This window comes from Alnus glutinosa, chromosome 1 (genome assembly GCF_958979055.1).
Source record: "Alnus glutinosa chromosome 1, dhAlnGlut1.1, whole genome shotgun sequence".
Classification (NCBI taxonomy): Eukaryota; Viridiplantae; Streptophyta; class Magnoliopsida; order Fagales; family Betulaceae; genus Alnus; species Alnus glutinosa.
In genome coordinates, this window is record NC_084886.1 from 42954887 (window position 1) to 42978841 (window position 23955).

General features: G+C 37.7%; 4 protein-coding genes across 4 annotated transcripts; 1 reads left to right on the forward strand and 3 right to left on the reverse strand.

The window, feature by feature from the left end:
* Positions 1-981: 981 nt before the first annotated feature.
* Positions 982-10203, reverse strand: LOC133882634 (uncharacterized). Its single transcript, XM_062321844.1, has 6 exons — positions 10047-10203; positions 9759-9864; positions 8213-8257; positions 7948-8056; positions 2429-2744; positions 982-1485 (listed from the first exon to the last, which is right to left on the reverse strand). Exons 1-6 carry the CDS (start codon positions 10092-10094, stop codon positions 1294-1296), a joined length of 816 nt encoding a protein of 271 aa, XP_062177828.1. The 5' UTR covers positions 10095-10203; the 3' UTR covers positions 982-1293.
* A 1477-nt stretch (positions 10204-11680) lies between these two features.
* On the forward strand, positions 11681-15000 carry LOC133859923 (pentatricopeptide repeat-containing protein At4g14820). Its single transcript, XM_062295851.1, has 2 exons — positions 11681-12255; positions 12942-15000. The coding sequence occupies exons 1-2, from the start codon at positions 11681-11683 to the stop codon at positions 14533-14535; spliced, it is 2169 nt and encodes a 722-aa protein (XP_062151835.1). The 3' UTR covers positions 14536-15000.
* A 133-nt stretch (positions 15001-15133) lies between these two features.
* Positions 15134-16699, reverse strand: LOC133860717 (uncharacterized). The gene is made up of 3 exons (XM_062296679.1): positions 16011-16699; positions 15760-15909; positions 15134-15623 (listed from the first exon to the last, which is right to left on the reverse strand). Exons 1-3 carry the CDS (start codon positions 16641-16643, stop codon positions 15333-15335), a joined length of 1074 nt encoding a protein of 357 aa, XP_062152663.1. The 5' UTR covers positions 16644-16699; the 3' UTR covers positions 15134-15332.
* A 5201-nt stretch (positions 16700-21900) lies between these two features.
* Positions 21901-22805, reverse strand: LOC133861590 (uncharacterized). Its single transcript, XM_062297720.1, has one exon. It carries the CDS (start codon positions 22412-22414, stop codon positions 22049-22051), a length of 366 nt encoding a protein of 121 aa, XP_062153704.1. The 5' UTR covers positions 22415-22805; the 3' UTR covers positions 21901-22048.
* Positions 22806-23955: the final 1150 nt, after the last annotated feature.

A 23955-nucleotide genomic window follows, 5' to 3' on the forward strand; every position in this document is an offset into this window, starting at 1 on the left:
TGTGTAGGTAGGGATTGCTTGAATGACTGACTTTAAAAGAACTTCCTTTCTAGCATGTGTAAGAAGCTTCTCCTTCCACCCATTAAGCTTAGACCAAATCCTCCCTTTTATATAATTAAAAGATGAAACCCTTGAACGCCCAATGAGGGTTGGTAAACCCAAATACCTCTCAAACTGCTGGGTGCAATCAACTCCCACCTCCTGAGAGATAGCCTCCCTAGGGGTGAAATGTATTTTCTAGACTAAATAGTCAGTTTTGTGGGCATTGTCCAATATTATAATGTAGTTTGAGATGAACTAAATGTATTTTGTAAACTAAATAGTCAGTTTGTAGACATGGTCGTTGGCAAATACGACCGTTGAAAAATATGACCATTAGAAAAATGACCGATGAAAAAATGTCCTTATAAAATAAATAAAGAAAGAATAGAAATAATATTTAAATTGTATAAAAAATGATAGCATATGGAGATTCCAGAGCTAAGAGTTCACATGACTTTCTCTAAGTTGATTTATAGCCATGTGAAGGTGTTCGTAGACTTGAGGCACCTCTTTACATAGTGGTTAAAAGTATAAGACTAATAATAGTAATGCTATATACTACATTCACGTCTCTCATTTTATGGTATTAGTGTGACAATATTCATCAACCGTTGAATTAGTTCCTGTTAAAAAATTAAAAATAAAAATTAAAGGCTAATAGACAAGGTCACATCAACCATGTACAATACAGATATAGTATATTGTATTTCTCAAAGTATAAAGTTTGAGTTAGGGGAACCATAGAATGCTACAGTTTAGGTCAAATGTTTTCCTGTTACCTCGTAAAGAACGCAGCCACCACCACCTCTCGTACAACCACAAGTGCCCCTCCACCACATTTTTCTCGACAAACACGAACACAACCACAGCCAGCAGCATTGCTGACAATGCCTATACCACACCTCAACACCTTTTTCCAGTAAAGACACTATACGAGAGTTGAAACTAACCAAATATGCTGTTCTTTTCCATTATTATTAATGAACAGTAAAATAGCATTTTCTAGTAATATAACCAGAGAGTGCCCAAACAGGCTAATTGTGTACTTATCATCTGATTCATTTAACAACTTTATTACAATACCGCAGAGAAAATGGTCATAATATACCTGAAGTTTGATAATTCCTGCAGAATTCCCCTCATTGCCGAAAATCAAACACGCAAATGAACCTTTTTCATAACCCCGATTAATAGTTTCTCTATCTTTCTCCTCTGATTCTTCCAGATGTTTTGTTGACATGCAAGGTCTTCTTATGTAGGTTGAGAATTTAACAAGGCATTCTGATGGTGCATTCGACGCCTTCGGTGAGATCTTTTATGGCCACGAGTAAGCGTCCTAGGCGGCGTGCTTGAGATATTAGGGAGATGAATCTCCTCCCTTGTAGCCAGATTACCAAAAACAAAATCAAAAGGGTCCGCCATCACATCAAAGCCAGGGTTCCTCTATAACAATAAGATAGGTCAGAAAAAAGAAGGCAATATTTAATAGCACGAGTCTTCAAAATTCAATGAATAAAACAAGTAGGTGATTCCATTTCTATCAGAATTTAAAATCCCTCCTTACTAAATAAGATTGTCAAACTCTTTCTAAGCATCAAGTTTATAGCCTTGCATGACAAACTTCTATAGCTAGGCCAGCCATGAGGTTATATCATTGAAGAGCAATTGAGACCAGCACATATCTATCTTGAAAAGAGGAAAAGAACGTAAACAAGATTAAAAGAAAACAATCAAATTATCCCCATGAATGCAATGTCCACCAAAGAAAGAAGAAAGAAATCAGGATGGTTTCTCTAAGGTGTGAGGACAAATAGTATATCATCGACTACTTATCAAAAAAAAAAAAAAAAAAAGTATATCATTGACTACTGTAAAGAAAGAAGAATAAGTCAAGATGGTTTCTGTAAGGTGTGAAGACAAACAGTATATTATTGACTACTGATTTTCTAATGAGGACTACTTCTTTAACACAAGCTCTCGATAACTCAATATCACAGTTTGCACAATGTTTGTAATGTTCATGACTTCATCTAGATCACCCATTCTATTAGATCTTTGCAGTTTTATGATCATTTGAAACATGTTCAACCACACCAGTGATATTCAACACTTTAAATGCAATATAACGTTCTACAAAATGTATAAGCAGGCAAGAAATAGGTTATGAAAATCAATCCTTAAAAGAACTGATTATAGTCAACCTGAACACAAAATACAATTTTTACTTTCCCAAAGAACAAGAAGAGCAAGTGCCAGAAGTTCAGTTGCATCATATAACTAAAACCCTCTTATTTTTGGCATTTCAATCATTAGTTTCAAGAAAAATTCCATCAGAAGTGTTGTGTCGATGCTATGAATATAAAAAAGCATAGGTGAGTACACTTACATGAATTTGTTTGGACTCAAAATTAGTTCTTTGGCTGTCAGAGTCATTGTGGGAGTCCCCATGAACTTTGTTGTGGGCATCAGTGTGGGAATCTTTGTGCGAGTCACCATGAGAGTTGCTGTGGGAATTATTTTCAGAGTTGCTGGGAGAGTCACCCTCATGTGTCCTTTGACCATGAACAACATTATCACTAAAGAAATTTCGATATCGCCACCTTAATTTTGGCAGATCTGAATCATCAAAAACTTTTTCAGAATAGAAATGCTTAGAGATAAGCTGCATTTTCGGAGGATCATCCTGATACCTTGTCACTATTCTGTCATTTGAAATATATTTCTAAGTAAGATATTCAACCCAACTTTGGATACAGAGATATCTGCATGCACATGATGTAAACAATCAATGCTAGAAATGGAGTAGAAAGCAAAAATAGTAGCAACAAACATAGATACAGGTGTTCTTCCACAATAGAAACACGATAAAGGATAATACAATTTATCAATTCAAGTTTGGGCAAAGTTGGGCACATTCTTTCCACTTTAGTTATATACACACCTCAAGGAAGTGAGATCAGTGATGCGATGTAAACCATGGTGAATATAAAATGATGGCTGTCTAGTCCATAGGCCATAGTTAGATGGTAAACTATTTTCAAAAAGATACTCAAGAAGAGGGAGAAAGGGAAAGGGGGAGGGGAGCACTATAGAGATTTAGATTGTTTGTAATTCTGCATACTAAACATGTATGGCAGTAGTTGTATTTATAGAAGAATCCGAAACATCTAGATAATCACTAGATGTGTTTTACATGAAACAAACTATCTATCTAATCTGAACGTCTAACTCTAGAGTCCTAGTAGATTACATTCACAACTAGTCTAGAGTTAATCTAAATAGAAGTCTAACTAGAAGAGTCTTTGTTTAACTCTAAAGCTTTATCAGAATCCTTATTCAAGTCTATAGCATTATCTTTAGCCGAATAGGATTCTGATCCAATACGCCTCCTCAAACTCGATGTGGGAGGATGCACGTTGAGGTTGGACCGTAGCATCCCGAACCGGACAGCAGGAAGAGGTTTGGTGAGACATCAGCCAGTTGATCTTTCCCAGAGATGAAGCAAACATCAAGAAGTTTCTTAGCAACCATATCTCTAACAAAATGATAATCAATCTCTATATGCTTTGTGCGTGCATGATAGAGAGGATTAGACGTGAGATATGTGGCGCCAATGTTGTCACAATGTAGAATTGGTCGATGTGGAGAAGTAACACCAAGTTCACTGAGTAAAGACTGAATCCATGCTAATTCGGCTGCTGCATTGGCCACTGCTTTATACTCTGATTCAGTACTTGAGCGAGAAACGGTTGGTTGCTTCTTTGAGCCCTATGATAGAATATTCTTACCAAGTAAAACACAATAACCGGAGGTGGATCTTCTATCATCCGGACAACTTGCCCAATCTGAATCTGAGTAAGCTGTGAGTTGCTTGGAAGAATTCTTGTAGATGCAAAAATAATAGGAGATTGTAGACTTTAAGTAGCGCAAGATGCGCTTCACTGCCGACCAATGTGATTCCCTAGGATCTTGCATAAATTGAGAGACCTTATTGACGGCATATGCTATATCAGGTCGAGTAAGAGATAGATATTGAAGGGATCCCACTGTGCTTCGGTATAAGGTTGGATCTGTGATAGTTGAACCTTCAAATCTACTAAGTATGGTGGAGGCGGACAAAGGAGTAGAAATCGGCTTTGCAAGCAACATATTGGTCTTAGTGAGGAGATCATTGATGTACCTTTGTTGTGAAAGATGAAGACCATCTTGATGCCATGTAGCTTCAACACCAAGGAAAAAATTGAGTCGGCCGAGATCCTTGAGGGCAAAAGATGAGTGAAGATCATTGATGAGCTGAGTGATTGCCATTGAATGTGAACCTGTAATTATAATGTCATTAACATATATGAGCACAAAGATGGTGATGCCGTGAGCTTTGTAAATGAACAAGGAGGATTCCGATTTGGAACTAGTGAATTTCATATCAATCAACCGAGCACTTAGCCGAGAAAACCATGCGCGTGGGGCTTGTTTTAAGCCATATATAGCTTTGCGAAGTTTGCACACAGCTGTTGGATATTGAGGATGCTGAAATCCAGGAGGTTGAGCCATATACACTGTCTATTGAAGAAGACCATGGAGGAACGCATTACTGACATCAACTTGCCGAATCTCCCAACTTGCAGAAACAGCTATGGAAAGCACAGTGCGAATGGTGATCGGTTTAACAACTGGGCTATATGTTTCAGCATAGTCAATCCCAGGTTGTTGGTGAAACCCTTTGGCTACTAGATGAGCCTTGTACCGTTCGATGTCCCCATTTGCCTTCCTTTTAATTTTGAAGACCCATTTTGATCCAACTATGTTCATGGATGGGGAGAAGGGAACAAGAGACCATGTTCCATTTTTGAGAAGAGCATCAAATTCAGTGTTCATTGCTGTACGCCATTCCGGATGTTTGCTGGCTTGAGAAAAACAAGTGGGTTCATCTTCATGTGCAGCTATGGAAGCAATGAGAGCTTGAGGAGGTGGATACTTCACTCGTCCATCAATAAATGTGTAAGGTTTGTAAATCTGATTCTGAGACCGTGTGGTCATGCCATGGACTCGAGTTGGAAGGACGGACAGTGGTTCAGGTGAAGAAGCTAACTCAGAATTTGAGGAAGGGTCAAAAGAAGCAAGGGGTTGAAGATTAGGAGGAGTAGTGGTAGTTGCTGATGGAGATGTAGAAGTGGATGAATTTGGAGATGTAAAACTTGGTGTATTTGGACAAGATGCAGAATATTGAGAAGGTAAGGATGGAACACAAGGAATCGATAAAGACGAAGGTGTTTGAGGAGAAGAAGAGGCTCTATTTGGTGATGAAGTTGAGAATGTAAAACTGTTTTCATTGAAGACAACATGTCTTGCAATGTACACTCTACCGGATGGGATATGAAGACATTTGTAACCAAGGTGATTTTTGCTATAGCCAATAAACACGCAAGAAGAGAATTGAAAGGAGAGTTTTGAAGATTGATATGGGCGGAGGAAAGGCCAGCATTCACAACCAAATATTTTTAAGTATTTGTAATCTGGAGTGAGGTGAAAAAGACACTCATATGGGGACTTTTTCTTTGTTACTTTGGAAGGAAGACGGTTTATGAAATATGTGGCTGTTTCAAAGGCTGTGTCCCAAAAGGTAAATGGAACATTGGCAGTAGCAAGAAGAGAGAGACCAGTTTCAACTATGTGGCGATGTTTTCGTTCAACGGTTCACATTTGATGATGAGTGTAAGAGACTCCCATGGAATTGAGTGTAGTTTGGAGTGGACGAAATTCGCCACCATTATCACTTTAAACAGATCTGATTTTAGTATTAAAGAATGTTTCAACAAGTTGTTTGAAATGAAGAAAAGTTGCACACACTTCAGATTTGGTAGCAAAAGGAAAAAGTCAAGTATATTTACTAAAATCATCAACCACACTTAAATAAAACCGGTTGTTATTTACAGAGGTTGTGGAGGCAGGGCCCCATACATCAAGAAACAACAGTTGAAGAGGTTTATTGGAAATAGAAGGAGAATAGCTAAAATGAAAACGATGACTCTTGCCTTGTTGACATGGAGAGCAAATGGAGGAAGACTTTGATAGAGACACGGGCAGCTTTTTGGACTGAACAACTTGGTTGACAATAGGAGAGGCAGGATGACCAAGCCTGAGATGCCACTTATCCAAAGAAACCTTTTCACCAATGAAGGCAGCAAGAGAACCGGAAGTTGAGGTAGCAAAGGATGGCCATGGATAGAGACCGAGTTTACTCGGGCCTTGAAGGAGGAGTTGACGAGTTCGAAGGTCCTTAACATAGAAACAAGTAGGATGAAGTTCAATAAAGACTGAGACAGATTGAGCACCTTTCTTCAGATTGGAGAGTTGTTGCTTGAGTTGTAGAATTCGGGATTGAGATTGAGCAGCAAAGAGAGTCTCCAGGGTGATCTAGACTTCACGTGATGTAGAGAGACCGATTACATGAGGTAATGTTTCCACAAACAAGGTGGAAATGATGGTGCTAAAAATCATCCGATCTTGATGATACCAGGGTAGATAGGCTGGATTGGTAACAAGAAGACCTGAAGTGCTGTCGGGGATAAGCTTGGGAGGCTGCGGAAGAGTGCCATCAACATAGCCGAACAAGTTTTGTCCTTCTAAAAAAGGAACCATAAGAAATTGCCAGAGAAGATAATTTTCTTGGGTGAGTTTTTCTGAGATATGGTGATGGACATTTTGAATAGGTATTGACGCTGCAGGGGAAGCAACGGTGGTGGAGATAGGAGGAGGGTTGGAGGTTTGAGTGGAATCGGTTTCAGATGTTGGGATAGCCATTGACATTTGTCATGAAAGGCTCTGATACCATATAGAGATTTAGATTGTTTGTAATTCTGCATACTAAACATGTATGGCAGTAGTTGTATTTATAGAAGAATCCGAAACATCTAGATAATCACTAGATGTGTTTTACATGAAACAAACTATCTATCTAATCTGAACGTCTAACTCTAGAGTCCTAGTAGATTACATTCACAACTAGTCTAGAGTTAATCTAAATAGAAGTCTAACTAGAAGAGTCTTTGTTTAACTCTAAAGCTTTATCAGAATCCTTATTCAAGTCTATAGCATTATCTTTAGCCGAATAGGATTCTGATCCAATAAGCACAAAGAGAGAAGAAGAAGAAGAAGATTTTCTTAAATGTTTTCTTGAATCATAATGAGCATTTGTGAAAAACAATGCCAAAAAATAAAGATCCACCTTACATACAAAAACAATAACTTTCAAATATAAGGATGTTGATACTGGTAAAAACTCTCATGTATACCATGCCATATCATTGAAAGTTCAAACTGTTAGAAAGAAAGCTCAGAGAATCTGGATATCTGAATAAAGCGAACAGATTAAAACCTAATTGACTTACTCTTAACATCACTAAATCACCTCAAAAACTGCTTGAGTGCCAGCCCACCACCTAAGTTACAGGCTAGATCCCTCCCCTCAGTTAACTGGATTATTTAAAAATATATATTATTCTGTAAGATCTAAACCTGGGACCAACACTATGCTACCAAACCTATTTACCAGATGAGCTAAGGCCCAGTGACCTATTTGGAGACATTGACTCTATTAAGTTTCCTACAGCTCAACTCAGCAATGAGAAACTCCATTGATGGGTTAGTTTTAATCAAAAACAAAATCATTGCCCTTGATATTGATCTAAATATGATGATGAATTTCAAAAATTTCAGAAACTAATCATATATTTTGAAATCAAAGTTCTAAAATGAACTAAAAATCCAAGTGAGATTGGCTAAGGCCCATTAACTACCTTAGAAGAGCAAGCATGGTCTGTTGACATGTGTATTCATGACTACCAGAAAAGCAGTCTTCAACGGGAAAAGATAACAACAAATAGCAAATGGGATGAGGAGACTCACATATTTGCTAACTCCTTCTGCATCCTACTTCCATCTAGTGCAAGAACATGATCAACACATGAATCAAGGGACCTAGCAAACCTCCATAACCCAAAGAAAGCAGCAGCTCCTGAAAAAAGGAAAAGATTTAACAAAATAGATAAAGGGTGGAAAAGACATGTAGATGTGTAATATCAAAAGAACTAATGTTGAAAAGATAAAAATTGTACTCCTAGAGAGAGGGAATTGGTTTATCCTAGAGAGAGAGAGAATTGGTTTATCCTACCTCCCGAAAGGTTGATTCGAGAAAACTTACTCAGTCTCCATGTTGCTGTCAGAAAGGGAGTGTGATTATTAGTTAAACTCTAAGAAAAAGAGCAACAACAGTAATAACAGCAACATCAATAACAGAACATACAAAAGGTTTAACCATATTTAGGCCCAGAAATATACCATAGCATCTAAATATTGCAAGTTAGAAAGCAAATTACTACTTATTTTGACCATTTATGGAAGAATTCTAACATATGCAGGTACAACCCACTTGCTCAACTCAATGAGTCCGATAATAATGAGAAAGAAATCAAAAAATCACAAATTTTTAAGAGCTTCAGAAAAATCTTCCGCATTTTCATTCTTTCAAACATTTTACTCTGGGTTCAGAATATATCAAGTTGACTCAACTGGAAAAAGCTTTTCTTCTCCTAACTGTGGTAGGGTACATGAATTAATAAGATGTGCTATAAGCCAACGAGCAGTAACAAACATTGTGTTATGCTAAAATACTGGTTGAAATGTCCTATTAATATTTCTTTTAGATCCCTCAAATTTAATGATTTACAAATAGACTCTGAGACTGCAATCATGTGAAGCTATATTACAGCTATTGTAACTTTTGACAACACCATCGTCATTAAGTTCCTTGATGTGACCTGCCTTTTGGTCGCTAGAAATATAAACCTACATCATAGCGATAACTGCAAGGAACCCAGTCAAAGGGGTGTTTCCAAACTCCAAATTGTACAGCGAATTGGTTGATAGACATATAGACATATATTTGTATGTCCAAGTGCGAAATATACTAAGTGACCATTTGGTTAGCAGTTTCAAAACCTACGATTTGAAAAGACAACAATTTCAAAACAAAATTAATGAAAACAAGATTTTTAAAACTCAGTTAATCGTTTAGTAAAATTTGCAGCTTGGCCTTTAAAATTGCGGTTTGGCCTTTAAAATCGTGCACTTTTTTAAAACGCACCCTTGTCTGCAGTTTTTCCACGTTCTCAAACCGCCATTTTTTTTTTTTTTTTCAGAAGTGCTTCCAAATGGGACACTTTCCGCGATTTTGTTTAAAAACACACGTTTGGGTTGCGAAATCGTGGGGCCAAATGCACTGTAAGTCTTTCATAACACCCAAGATTCATTCGAGATGATTGGAGTAGCAAAATTGTGATCCAAAGAAACAGGAACAATGTAAATTTCATGCTTCAAAATCTAGCTTTGCAGAAGCTGGATGTTAACAATAATATCATACCAACAACACTTCAAAGACATGGCCTCTTCCTTGGATGTAGCATTGCAGAAACAATAACCACAATCAGCAACTCAACACAGCACAACCTCATGTCAACAAACTAAATGATTCTATTGCTAAATTTAAGTGAAAAGCCAAGGACCCACTCGGAAGTCAGCTTGACCAATCAATTTTTTCACCGGATAAAATTTTATACACTAACGATATATTATATTATACCTTGTATACGAGTGTAAAATACAACTCAAGCAGTGTTTACCAAGCCGGCGACGAGCATAAGACGAGCAGAAACGCATACCTGCCCACGTAACACCGGCACCAACCAGAGAGCCAAGCGTAAAATTCTTAACAGCATCGGACTTGCACGTTAGAAAAACTCTAGCCTCTTGAGGCGTCATTTTGTCCTGAATCACACACACAAACACATATTAGCTGATTTTACAAAGTGCTTAGCCAACATTAGCGCATTTCTTTTTTTTATTTTTTTATTTTTGAATTAATCGGATAGCAGCAAGACAAGCAATTTCAATACGCAATAATCAGGTTTCATGAATTTCGCAATGAATTAATAGGGTTGGTGAAGTACCTGTCTGGATCTGAGAACTTGTTCGAGCTCGAACAATACTTCGCCCATTGATCTCTCAGTCAGTCTTCAGCTACAACCTCTCGCCCACCGGTTTCGTGCGATGATTTGGCCACGGCAAAATGGTGTTGTGGCCGAACGCTTGTCAGTAGTAGGAGTAGCCAAGAGTGACTGCCTTTTACGAAAGTGATGGGCCGCGGCCCAACTTTGGGATCAAATGGATCCCAAAGTCAAAGTCATGGATCTGGACTGGGAATCCGGCTTGGAATTGAGGTTTCAAGCCCAAACAACAAAATGATCAACTAATGGGGATTTTTATGTGAAAAGCTTTTACCATCTAAAAAGAAAGAGGAAAATGCAGGGCTAAGGAGTAAGGAGGAAGTTCCAAAGCTTCAATGTATAGTGGCCTTATGGAAAAGGATTTGGAAGATTAATGTTTCTGGGGTTGTCAAGATTTTTTTGGTGGAAGACATACCATTATCTATTGCAGACAAAAGACAAGCTTTTAAAGCGGCGATAGTTAAGGATCATTTGTGTCCGATATGTGGATTAGATGTGGAGATCACTAGCGGTGTGGTTGAGGGAAATTGGAATGCAATGTAGATTCAACAAAATAAAAAGATGAGTATGAGAGTGATCGTTTGAGAATCGAGACAATGAAGGCGATGTTTTGGCCTCCATGTCTTCTACCAAACCGTATATATCAAACCCGATAATGATTAATGATTGAAGCTTTGGTAGCTTGGACAACAGTGAAATTTAATAGAGATTTGGGGCTACAACACTTATTAGAAGAAGATATGTTCAAAGTAGTACATGCTTTGAAGAGAGAATGACAAAATTGGAGTTGGTATGGACAGGAAGTTTCAAAACTATATTGGAAAGTTTGCAATTTCGAAAAGGGAAGCAAACTCGATATCCCCCTACTAAGTGAAGGTGGCCGTGCACCAATCCTGGCAACAAATTTGGATAGAAGACTATCCAAAATTTATTCCAAATATTGTAATTATTGAACAAATTTTCTCATCTTAAATTATTAATGAAAGTCATAAAGTTTTATTTTTTAAAAAATAGAACTCTTTGTTTCCCTCCATTCATTATGCCCTGAGAAGTTCACATAGGCTCAATATACCTTTCACTTTCCCTCTGTCATATTGAATAGGAAGAAAAAAAAAAAAAGAAAGAAAGAAGAAGAATATGATAAAAGTAGGAGAAAAAAAGATTTGAAGGTGGTTCCGCCTTAAAGCTTACATTCAACGTTTGAATAGGCCATAAAGCCCTTTTAGTAAGATGTGTTGGATTAAGCTTGTGTTGTTAACTGAAAACCTATTGCTTTCTTAACCTGGTTGTGCATATTTATTCCCTTTCTCCATTATTCTCAATTTATCAAAAGGAAAAAAGAAAAAGAAAAAAAGAGAAGGTATTAATGTTGAATAAGGCTATATTTTGATTATATATTGATTTAATTATATAAGATAAATGTTATAAATATGATAAGAAAACATTAATTATCATTAATATGGAATAAAAATCTCCTTTCTGTTCCTCCGTGCCGAACGAGAGCTGAACATGCAATGAAATTAATTCCTTTTAACTCTATTTCCCTCCATTTTCTAAGTGTAGAATAGAACAACACCATGTCAAGCCTTCCACAGACCACCTTAGCCCTCCCTCCCCACCCCACCCCCACCCTCTTCAATGCTCTCGCGTCCTCTACCACCCTCGCCCACCTCAAACAAGTCCACGCCCAAATCCTCCGCCGCTTCAAGCTCGACCACTCCTCCAACGCCCTCCTCCTCCAACTCGTCGACTCCTCTTCCGCCCTCTCTCCCAGCCTCGACTACGCCCTCTCCGTCTTCACCCAGATCCCCAGGCCCGACAGCCGTATTTCCAACAAGCTCCTGCGCCAGTTGTCGCGCGGGGCCGAGCCCGAGAAGACGCTTCTGGTGTACGAGAAGATGAGGAGGGACGGACTTGGTGTGGACAGGTTCAGCTTCCCGCCGTTGCTGAAGGCGGTGTCGAGGGTTTCGGCGTTGGATCAGGGGATGGAGATTCATGGGCTCGCCTTCAAGTTGGGTTTGGACTCGGACCCTTTTGTGCAGACTGGTTTCGTTGGGATGTATGCTGCGTGTGGGCGGATTATGGAGGCGAGATTGGTGTTCGATAAAATGTCTCACCGGGATGTCGTTACGTGGAGCATTATGGTTGATGGGTATGGCTATTGATGGTATCTTTAACTGATTGCTCTTGACTCCTATTTGAGTTGCTTTCACGTACGTTATTGGGACGTATTTTTCAGAAGCAATGGAAAAGAGATGCTGGGAGAAATGCACTTACTATGTGCAAGTTTCAGGAAACCAAATTTAAAGGAAAGAAAATAACAACAGCCTTTACGAAACATATAAAAATTAAAGATTTAGGAAAATATTTAAAACAGAATACATAATCATGTCACTGCTGGGCCTCTCTTTGCAAGTTAAGAGAGAACACTCCCCTGCACCACTGCCTCTAATGTCACCTAAATGACTGGCACACCACCACAACCACATCCTCCACCTCACTGCTTCATCGCATTCTCCCCCAGGCATGTTCTGGGCATGTGCTATCTTGTAACAATTTAGTTTATTTTAATTAAAAAGCATTTTTGACATAGAAACCATTGCCATTTTCAATGGCTTTCGAAACAGAAAACTTAAAATGTGTATCATCGCATCCACATGGGAGTTCAGCCAGTTTTCTCGTGGAGAAACTCCATTTAAGAAAGTGATCAACTATAAAATTCATTTTTTTAAAATGTTTTCTCACTTTCAATGAAAGTCGTGGTCGAAGAAATTTTCCTTCAATTTTGTGTTTCTTCTCTTAATGGGAAATGCTGACCTTTATAACATGTCCAAGCAGGTACTTCCACTGTGGCCTTTTTGATGATGTATTCCAGCTCTTTGAAGAGATGAAGACGGCCAATGTGGAACCAGATGAAATCATTCTTACTAGAATTGTTTCCGCTTGTGGGCGTGGCAGAAATTTAAGCTATGGGAAAGTGATCCATAAGTTCATTACTGAAAATAATATTTTGGTTGACCCTCATTTACAGAGTGCTCTAGTAACCATGTATGCAAGTTTTGGATCCATGGATTTGGCTCAGGAATTGTTCAATAAGATGTCACCCAAAAATTTAATTGTTTCAACTGCAATGGTTTCTGCATATTCAAAGCTTCAACGTGTTGAAGATGCTCGCATGATTTTCAACCAAATGGTTGAGAAGGACTTGGTATGTTGGAGTGCGATGATATCTGGTTATGCTGAGAGTGATCGGCCTCAGGAAGCTCTTAACTTATTCAATGAAATGCAAATATTAGGATTAAAACCTGATCAAATCACCATGCTGAGTGTCATCTCAGCTTGTGCTCATCTTGGTGCATTGGACCAAGCCAAATGGATCCATTTATATGTTGACAAGAGTGGATTTGGAGGAGATTTGCGTGTCAGCAATGCTCTTATTGATATGTATGCTAAATGTGGGAGCTTGGAAAGAGCAAGATTGGTATTTGAGGAGATGTCAAGAAAAAATGTGATATCTTGGACCAGTATGATCAGTGCCTTTGCCATGCATGGTGATGCCAAAAATGCACTAAGATTCTTCTATCAAATGAAAGATGAAAAAATTGAGCCTAATGGGGTTACATTTGTCAGTGTGCTTTATGCTTGTAGCCATGCAGGGTTAGTCAAGGAGGGCCAGAAAATCTTTTCATCTATGATTAATGATCACAACATCCCTCCCAAACATGAGCACTATGGTTGCATGGTTGACCTCTTTGGCCGTGCCAAGCTCTTGAGGGAAGCTCTTGAGGTAATAGAGACAATGCCATTGGCACCTAATGTTGTCGTTTGGGGATCCTTGATGGCTGCTTGCTGGGTTCATGGTGAGATTGAATTAGGAGAATTTGCCGCCAGACGGCTTCTTGAGCTAGAGCCAGATCATGATGGAGCTCTAGTGGTCTTATCAAACATTTATGCCAAAGAAAGAAGATGGGAAGATGTTGGGGAGGTGAGGAATTTGATGAAACATAAAGGTATCTCTAAGGAGAGGGGATGTAGCAGGATAGAATTAAACAATGAGGTACATGAGTTTTTTATGGCAGATAGAAACCATAAACAAGCAGATCAGATCTATGAGAAATTACATGAGGTGGTGAGTGAGTTGAAGCTGGTTGGTTATGCTCCAAATACCCGTAGCATTGTGGTTGATTTAGAAGAGGAAGAAAAGAAAGAGGTGGTTCTCTGGCATAGTGAGAAGTTGGCACTTTGTTATGGTCTCATGAGTGATTCAAAAGGGTTGTGCATTCGTATAGTGAAAAATCTTAGGATTTGTGAGGATTGCCATACCTTTATGAAGTTGGTTTCAAAAGTGTATGGAAGAGAGATTGTTATTAGAGATAGGACTAGGTTTCACCATTATAATAATGGTGTCTGTTCTTGTAAAGATTATTGGTAATCGTACGCTTTTTTTTTTCTTCCTTTTCCTGTAAGATTGTGACATAGAGTTAATGAAACCTTCTTCATATGTTGGAAGAACGTTAACCCTGAGGTTCTGGCCTGCGGGACTTACACATTGCAATCTCCCTGTGTTGTCTAAATGCCTTGTCAAGGTACAACACCTAGTACTATAAAACTTAGCTAGCTGTATGTATATCAACCACTGGCCACAGCGATGGAGACAGGAGCCAGGTTTCGGTTTCGGAGCGCATCTTGTTAGAATATACGATCATATTCAGATTTGATTGTAATTGATTTTAAGATTTGATCGTAATTATTTTCTACCTTTTAGGTAATAAGATTTGATTATATTCAAATATGACTTGATATTCTCTCCAATAGTTTATTTATAAATAGGGACCATTTTGTATTGTAAATAATCAAACAAGAATTGGGAAAATGTAACCCTATTGGGTTCTTCTTTAGTAGTCAACGTAAGTATTTAATACCGAACTACCTCCAAATTCTCTTGTCTCTATTCTCTCTTATTCAGCTATTGCTTTATTTTTTCCATTTCATTATGAGTGATGTGTGATCACAATCCAGTTCATGATAAGAGAATCAGTTTCTTGCAAATAAAACAAACCCTAGAGGCATTGAGCTCCTGATTAAATTGCATTAATGAAAGGTAGGGCAACATTTTACATACAATTTGAAATCTTAGAATGACCAAAAAAGAACCCCCCAAAAAAAAAGCTTCTCACAAGAGATGAGAACCCGACACTGCTGAGAGAAGCCGGTATCCATTGGTTCTCTCTAAGTTGGGATCTTCGTATCATATGTTGCTGTAAACTCGAAGAACTGGAGGTCTCCAGAAGCAGAGAAGAGCCAAAACTCTTGCTTCACCCTTCCAACCACTTTTGAGATCCGATACTTCACGAACTCGGCCGCTGCTGAAAATAATCTTTTGTTGTCCAATATTGAGCTCCGCCGATACTCAAGAACCCAGGTTTCAGGATTTAATTGCACGACTGACGCGCCCCACTTCCGGTGCACCCATGAAGTGTTTGCCTTCCGAATCAAAAACCCAACCTTTCCATCGGACCACTTTGTTCACAGAAAATAAAATCATGAACTTTTTTAAGTTAGAAAGATGAAAATTTTCTCTAGCCTGATCACTGATCAGACTCTTGCTAATTGAAATTATCTACTACAGTAAATATGAAGAGTGTTCTGATCTCACCTCTGTCACTCTGCCGGATAAAATAGTGAATGATCGAGAAGAAAATCCAGTTGTGAGCAATCCCGCAGTCTGCAAAGGCCAACCCCATATGAAGACCTCCTCCATCGCTGACTTGTACAATGTACAATGCGAATTCAAGAGCAAACCGTCCTGAAAAAAGCAATTAAGAATTAGAAAATGGTTGAATTAATCTATAGTTTCCAACCAAAATTAAGCTTTTCTTTTTCAAACAAGAGTTTGGCGTACGGAACCTGATCAATCTTCCAAATAGAATTAGAATAGCTGCAATTTGAGATCTGCCCATCAACAAGACCCTGCAACTCTTTCTGAACGAATCTCAGCCTTCCCTTCAAATCTTTCACAGCCCAAGATTTCTCGCCAAGGCTCCTGACTATATCCGGTGACAACACGGGTTGTAACAGCCCAGAAACCCCACAAGAAAACCCAAATTCAGCCACAAAAATCAAGCACAAACCCAACACCAATCTGAAAAAGCAACCCCTCAAGCCCCGCTCTCCCTCGCTCTTTCCCATCTTCTCCTCCAAATTCAATCTTGCTTTGGATATGATAATCGGAGAGGCTGATAACCGATTAGAATTCGATTTAGGCGTGGACAAGATCGAAGAATTGAACGAGATTGGAGTGCGCTCTACGTCGTGGTCGGGCGTAGAAGCGGAGAGCTTGGTGAGGGAGCTTTTCTGGCAGCTAATGGGCATGAGGTCAAGGGTGGCACTGATGCTGGCCAAGCAAATCTTGCAGTTGCAATTGGCGTCTTTTCGGCACCCAGGGAAGTAGCAACTGTCACGGGATTCGGACCGGTCGTCTTCCATGGCCATGGTGGTGCTTGATTTCCCAGAGACCGATGCTAAGAGCACCGTTTTCATGGCTTCTTGCTTCTTTTTTCTGATAACACTTAGGCGCGTGTGTTTTCTTTGAATCTTTTTTTGTGAGAAGAACTAGGCTTTCAAAATTTGAATCCAACGGTCATATTTGCTATTTGCTATGAGCCGGAAGGGACCGTTTTGGAACAGGAGAGACAGTAAGCTTTATCGAAATGACTGGAATACCCCTACTCTTTTCGCCACATGACCTATGTTACATGTGACAATGTCTATTTTACCAACTTATAGGGGAAACGCTTTATCTTCTGTCTTCTTTCGATTGATGGGATGTTAGTCATGTGAGAAGGACAAGGAACATAGCGGCTCACAAGTTGGCTAAACTGGCTCATCTTTAGCAGCGGAACCATGTCTGGCTTGGTTCTTTCCCAGCCTGTCTGTTGAGTATTGTACTTTCTGAGTGTTAGCTTGTGACTTTCTTTCCTGGAAATATAAGCTCATTTCAAAAAAAAAAAAAAAAATTGACAATGTCTATTATTCCTTTAATTTTTTTTAAAATTTTTTTTTTTAAAAAAAAATTAAAATTAAAAGATAATTCAATAGTTGATGGGTACTGTCGCATCAGCTCAATAAAATGAAGTGAGACGGGTATAGTATACAGTATTACTCTTTCGATATAGGAATAATGCTAGAAACTATATTTTTATCTCACAATGTCGACAGCAATTCCAACCAACTCTTGGATCAGTCTTTTTTTTTTTACCTACCTAGGTCATAAACTTTGCTCTGCCTCCCAAGATTTGAAAGGTATTTAGGAGAGGGAGGTTGAAAATTACTAGCAATTATTTACTTCTTTTGGGATATATCAAATTTGGAGCTTGTAGGACATTATTTTTATGAGAAGAATGTGAATGGGATATATATAGAACAAGTGTTAATAGGAGTGTTCCAATGTTTTCACATGTGCCATCATTAACTATCACAACTCAATCTGTTTTATTTGACATCAATTATATATGCTAGTAGAAATTGAATTTACAGTGGTGTTATTGGTATAAGCAACTGTTGACCATCTATAATGCTTATGGTTTACAATATCTTGAACTTTGCAGGGCCCAAACCCACTTTCATGTAAGAAGAATAAGAGCTGTGAAAAACCAAATGTTGTTTTGGATCCAAATTAGATGTTTAATTAATTTTCTTTTTGGAAGCTATACAAGTAGAAGTAGCTCCAATATCCCTCAAAACTCCCTCTGTTCAACATCAGAAACTTAACACTTTTATAATTGAAAAGAAAATCAAATAATTTTAATTCAAGTGCTATCATTAGTTATTTTCTGATTGTGTGGTGCCAAATTTGTTTTGCACAATATATATGTCCCTCCTCAATCCAATTCGGTTACCACATAGTAACTAAAATAAACTAAATAATCACAAGCAAACTAAATGAACCAAATAAATCACAAAAACAAGAAGCTATTTTCTTAGTCACAAATAAACTAAATAAACAACAAAAATGTCGCATTTCTAAAACAATTTTAGGGACTTTTTTTTTCAAATGAGGTCTTCCTCCTCCAATACTAAAACCCTCAATCGAATTCCCAAGAGTGTTATTCAAGTGAATATAAAGAAATGCATGCAGGGTAGAGGATGAGAGAGAGAGAGAGAGAGAGAGAGAGAGAGAGAGAGAGAGAGAGAGAGAGAGAGAGAGAGAGAGAGAGAGAGAGAGCTTGGGAAGAGAAACGTTCCGAGTTCTTCAAGCTCGAGGGAGGTGCCAATTGGTGGGCTGAATTGAGGTGGCGGGCTTAGGCGTGCAAGCTGCGTCCAATAGAGGTGTCGGCCAAAACGATATTATGGTTCCCAGCGGTGTGAAGGAGGAGAGAGAGAAAGCGAGAGTGCGTGGTAGGTTCTAGAACCCGCGCCTATCTGTTTCTTTTTTTCTTTTTCTTTTTCTTTTTTTTTAAAAAAAGCGTAGTTTAACAAACGATGTAAAATATTTATCTTGTCCTTAATTTAGATATTAAATGACGACTACATTTATTGTTTAAAAAATGTAAGGCATCGTTTAAACTGAACGCTGAGTAAAGCGGGTCATAATTTGTCATTGGTTAGATTTGAAATGACGTAAACATAATATTAATATTATGTCGTTTAAACTAGGGCGACAATATTCGCCACCACTCTTATCGTTCACGAGAAAGAGACGTCTAGTTTACGGTGTTTCATAAAAAAAAAAAAAAATGGCTTGGTAGTATTACTTTTAAGTCGTTTGAACAAGTCAACGTTCATAAAATAAATTTTTCTAGTAGTGAAAGTTTGTAGCATAATAGACAGTAAGTTTGGATGGTATTAATATATTGGGTGTCTTATATGCGAGATGAATGTTAGGCTTATCAAGTGCTTCCAAAAGAGTAGTTTTTGAGGAATCTCCAAAAGTTCATTTTTACATTTTTATAAGGAGCAAGTAATCGTTTCACCTGGTCAGTTGCATGGTTGCCGGGACAGTTACTTCCTATCTCATAATTAGTGTGTGAAAAGGCTGTATAATAACTAGGTTTAAAAAGTTTTATTAGATGTAAATAATTTCTTGAGAGTTGCTATAGGTACAAAGAAAAGTTTACAAAAAAAAATTCAAACTGATATGAAGTGTGATGTGGCTTATTTTCACAAATTGACATGGCAGGTTCACCGGAAAAAACTCGGCGACAAAGAGAGATTCGGCGAGGGAAAAAGAGATCCGGCCAACCCCGACACCAAATCCGGCCAGATATTAGATCTGGCCAAGCGTGGGATTAGGCCAGATCTCTGGATTTCGGCCGGTTCTTTCAAAGAGATCTGCTCGGAAACAGAGATCCGGATCCGGCTGAGCATGGGATTCGGCCGGATGTGAGATCCGGCCGAATCTCTCAAACCCACGCTGGTTGAGCATGGGTTTCGACCGAAACTCTCAAACACACACTAGCCGAGCGTGGGTTTCCAACCGAATCTGGTAAAAAATATGGTGGTCGGACCGGTGAAAGAGGAGAGAGAGAGAGAGATTGACGGAGATGGGAGAGAAAGAGACTTTTTTAAAAGAAAATAGGTTTATATGAATTTTTTAACTAATAAACATGCCATGTCCGTTTGTAACCTTTTGTAAAAGTTTATAAGTACGTTTATCATTTTCCTAGAGCCTGTTTGGCAACCCATTGCCAAATTTTCAATTTCCTTTTCTTTTCTCCTAAAAAAACAAATAAAAAATATTTTAATTTTTTTACATTTTTTACATCATATCAATAATTTTTTATTACTATTCAAATAAAAATAATCTACTACAAAACAAAATTTTTTCACTTTTTCATAAAACATTCACCAATTTTATATCCCATCAATCAATTCTTGCTACTATTCAAATCACTTCTTAGATGCTTGTTTGAAGATTGACTTCTACGGAAACACAATTAGAGATGCCATGCCATAATGGGCATTGACGGTTCAGATGAGACACGGCGCCTACCTTCTGATGGTCAAACTTTTGACCCGTGAATGAGCACTCTTACCTGATCACATGGGGAGATGATTAATTAATGACACATAATTGTTCTTTCCATAACTAGACTGTTCTTCTTTATGCCTAATTAAAACCATCATTATCATTGATCATGTGATTTTGGACCATCACTATTGAAGGTTTTATCTAATTTGTATAAATAAAATATGTCCAGCTTTGTTTGTTCAGATTCTAAATTAGGTCTATTATAGCGGGTCTATTATAGCGTATCCACCTTGTCAGATAAATTTTAGATTCGTGTAAAACGCTTCATATACACTGATCAAATAAAACTTCGACAAATATTTTACATGTTCAACGTCACGTAACCTTAAACTCAAAGTTTAATGATTACCGAGATCCGATATTGGTTGTAATTTTTGGTAGTACAGAAACTCAATGTGCCCTATTTGCATTTTATAATTAACTACAAAGCCTTTGTTAAAAAGATAAATATGTTCCCTGTCTCAACAACTAATTATGGTGAAAAATTAATATATTAAGTACTCAAATAATTGAAGCTTAGTGCATAATGTTGAAATTGTCCTTTCTAGTGGAGTGGGAAGTTGACTCTTAATACTAAATTTTTATATTAGAAAACATAGATTTGTTCTTGATTTTATCATTTTATGGATCCAATGAACCAAGTGATCAGCCTGGTACAGAAAAAAAAATATCTTCTGCATCAAGAATCCTTTCAGTTTACACTACTTTCCAACCCAGTAACTCTACTTTCCTCCTATAGCAATTCAAAGTTATTCAAATATTAATTAGATGAGTAAATTTACTCTTTTATATTAGTTTAAATATGTGGAATAAGTAGTAATTTAACATGATATTAGAGTAAATGTCATCCACCGCTCATAGTAAAATTAGAGCTCTTTAAATTTTAAAAGAACAATGAATTCTACTTCTCCAATACATTTATGTAATTTCGTGTCATCAGAATGAAGGAAAATGATGACAAAATCAAAAAGAGAAATCTCAACTCCTTGTACCATTGGTTATAATTTTTTGGGATAACTTTACAAATAGGTATTGAACTATACGCCGTTTTGAAAAAATGATACTGAATTATCAAACGTTTCAAATTATTGTATTCAAGTTTCCAAACGTCTCAATTAAGGGTACTCCATGAAGATTTGCTGTTAAATACTGCCAAAATTTCTAAAATACCCCATTTTTTATGGAAAAAAAAAAATGCTAGGGTTTATATGTTAGAAAGAATTTAATGAAATTTGCAAAAATACACATGCCTGAATTTTTGAAAAATTTTATAATTTTTTTTTAAAAGAATAAACACAAGATTATTTTATGAATTTTGACATGATTTAACAGGAAATCCTAATGAGGCACCCTTAAGTGAGACGTTTGAAAACTTGAATACACTAATTTGAAGCGTTTGATAATTCAGTACAATTTTTTCCAAACAACTTATGGTTCGATACTATTTTATAAGGTTTTCCATAATTTTCTTGAAGGAAAGGCAGTAATTCAACATAAAGCTTTCAAAAGGAGAGAGAGAGAGAGAGAGAACAATGGCAAAATCAAAAAGAAAAATCTCAGCTCCTTGTAGCATTGGTTATAATTTTCTTGAAGGACGGGCAGTAATTCAAGATAAAGCTTTCAAAAGGAGAGAGAGAGAGAGAGAGATAAAAATGGGACTTCTAGGAAAAGGGTAGAAGAAATATTTCTTCCATGCCAGATTAATTGTTTATAAAGTTAGGATTTTCCCTTTGAAATTTTTTGCTCTTTTAGCCTAAAAAAGAAGAGAAAAACACACCAATATCAATTCGAGGATTGGGAAAGGCAAGAAGAAGTCCCCCCATCATTTGAAATATTATCCCCTGTACAAGACAAGTTAAAACTTAGGCATGAAAGGCCACCTATATTATTCCAACCATCTACTTCTTTCCAATTATTAGTACAATGAGAAAGACGATGTATCGGTCACTTGTGATGTGCTTCCTGATCTTGAATACTTAGTACCGGAAGATGGAGATGATGACAAGTCCCCGGACCTTCTCCTTAGCATCTGCCTCATCCCGTCGGCGACTCGAACCGCCGGGTTCGATTTGAATTTACGACAAAACGACATGTGAGCCTTCACAGCTTCTTCCACGCCAGACGGCGGCTTCTTTCCCCGGCTAACTTCATCTCTTACAGCTTCTGAGCACAACCCACATAGCCATTTGCCGTCAAATTTGGCCTTGACTTCAGCTATATAGTCTTGAGTACAATCTTCTTTGAGGCCACAACACTCGCACTTGACTGATTCAATCTCCATTTCGCTGGTTCTTCTTATTCTTTCCTTTGGTTAGAAGAGTACTGCTTGGGAAGGATAGACTTTCTCTCTTCTTCTTCTTTTAAAGTGATTGGAAAGGAGTGCAAATTATGGGTGCTTTTCTTCTTGGATTTGATGGCAATGATGGTAAGAAAGTGGGTTTCTTTTACCTTCTTTTTGGCTGATCAGGGCCAGGCTTCTTCTTGGCATGATGGTTTATTTGTTGCTTCAAGAACTAGGAAGAGTTTTTGGTTGTACGAGAGCTTTTATGGTTGGGAATTTGGGTGAGAGAGAGGATTGAACTGCCATAATTTCCTCCATGTTCTAAGGGACATGGGGCAGTGGAAAATGAGACAAGGGTGGTCGGAGGGGCCCTTTCCAACCCCCCTCCCTATTTTCCCAACCAAAAATAATAATTAACAAAGGAAAATTCTTAAAACCCATTCTTTTTTAACCATATTTTCTCTCTCTCTGTGGTGTGTCGTTTTTGTTTTGTACTGCTATTTGTTGCTTTTCTTTGTTTATGGTAGTTTTTTTTTACTTTCTTTTTTAGATGATTGACAGTTACTTTCGGTTAACACAGTTGAATTGGACTAGAAAAAAACAGGGGCATAGTTGAATTGACTTGCTTTGGCTTTGGCTTCACTTGAGTTGGCCATAAACTGGCTCGAACTCGATCTGGCTGAGCTTGGGTTAGGGCCTGTTTGTTTGGTTATCGTGCCTCCATGATTATTGACTTGGATCATGCTTATACTAGTATAGGGTCACCATCACAGTCGTGCTTTTATTGACCAAGAGAACTTGAGAAGTTGAGTGGTTCAACAGCCAAAGTTGATCAAACGGATATGGATTGTTTTAATGGGTAATTATTGTTCTCATAAATTGTTTAGAGTATGTTGGGATTCCAGAAAATAGAACTTTTCAATATCAATCCGAGTGTACTATTCTTTTCTTTTCTTTTCTTATCCAAGTTATAAGAGATAACTCATCACATTTGACTAACATTCATCTCATAGATCGCCCGCGATGACAGATATGAAGAGAATAAAACTCTTATTCAAAACAAAAACACAACAAGCAAATAGCAGCAATAGTCAGGGAGGAGATGAACGGCACAACACGTGGGTAGATGGACAGATGCATAGCGAAGAAGCCAAATTGTTGATCTGGTCAGAGAACACCTACAAACAAAAGAAAAAACCAGAATGGGAGGGGGATGGTAAGAGTGAGGAGTAGAAAGTGAAAGTGAGAGGAGGATTGAGGAAATTTGCTCATTCCTCCTCTCAGATCTGTTTTCTAAAGAGTGAAGTTTAGGGTTGGCTTCCAGGATGCACTATTCAATTTGCCAAAGGTAAAAGAATATCAAAAACTCAAATATATATAATTTTCTAGAAAAAAAAACATAAAGGTAATACATCATTATGTTTACCAAGGATATAAAATGAAAAGTATTAATTAACCCCCGTAACATTAGCATACATATAGTTGTTGTGAGATCCCAAAAGTCTTTTAAATGGAAAAAAAAATAATAATAATTAATTAAT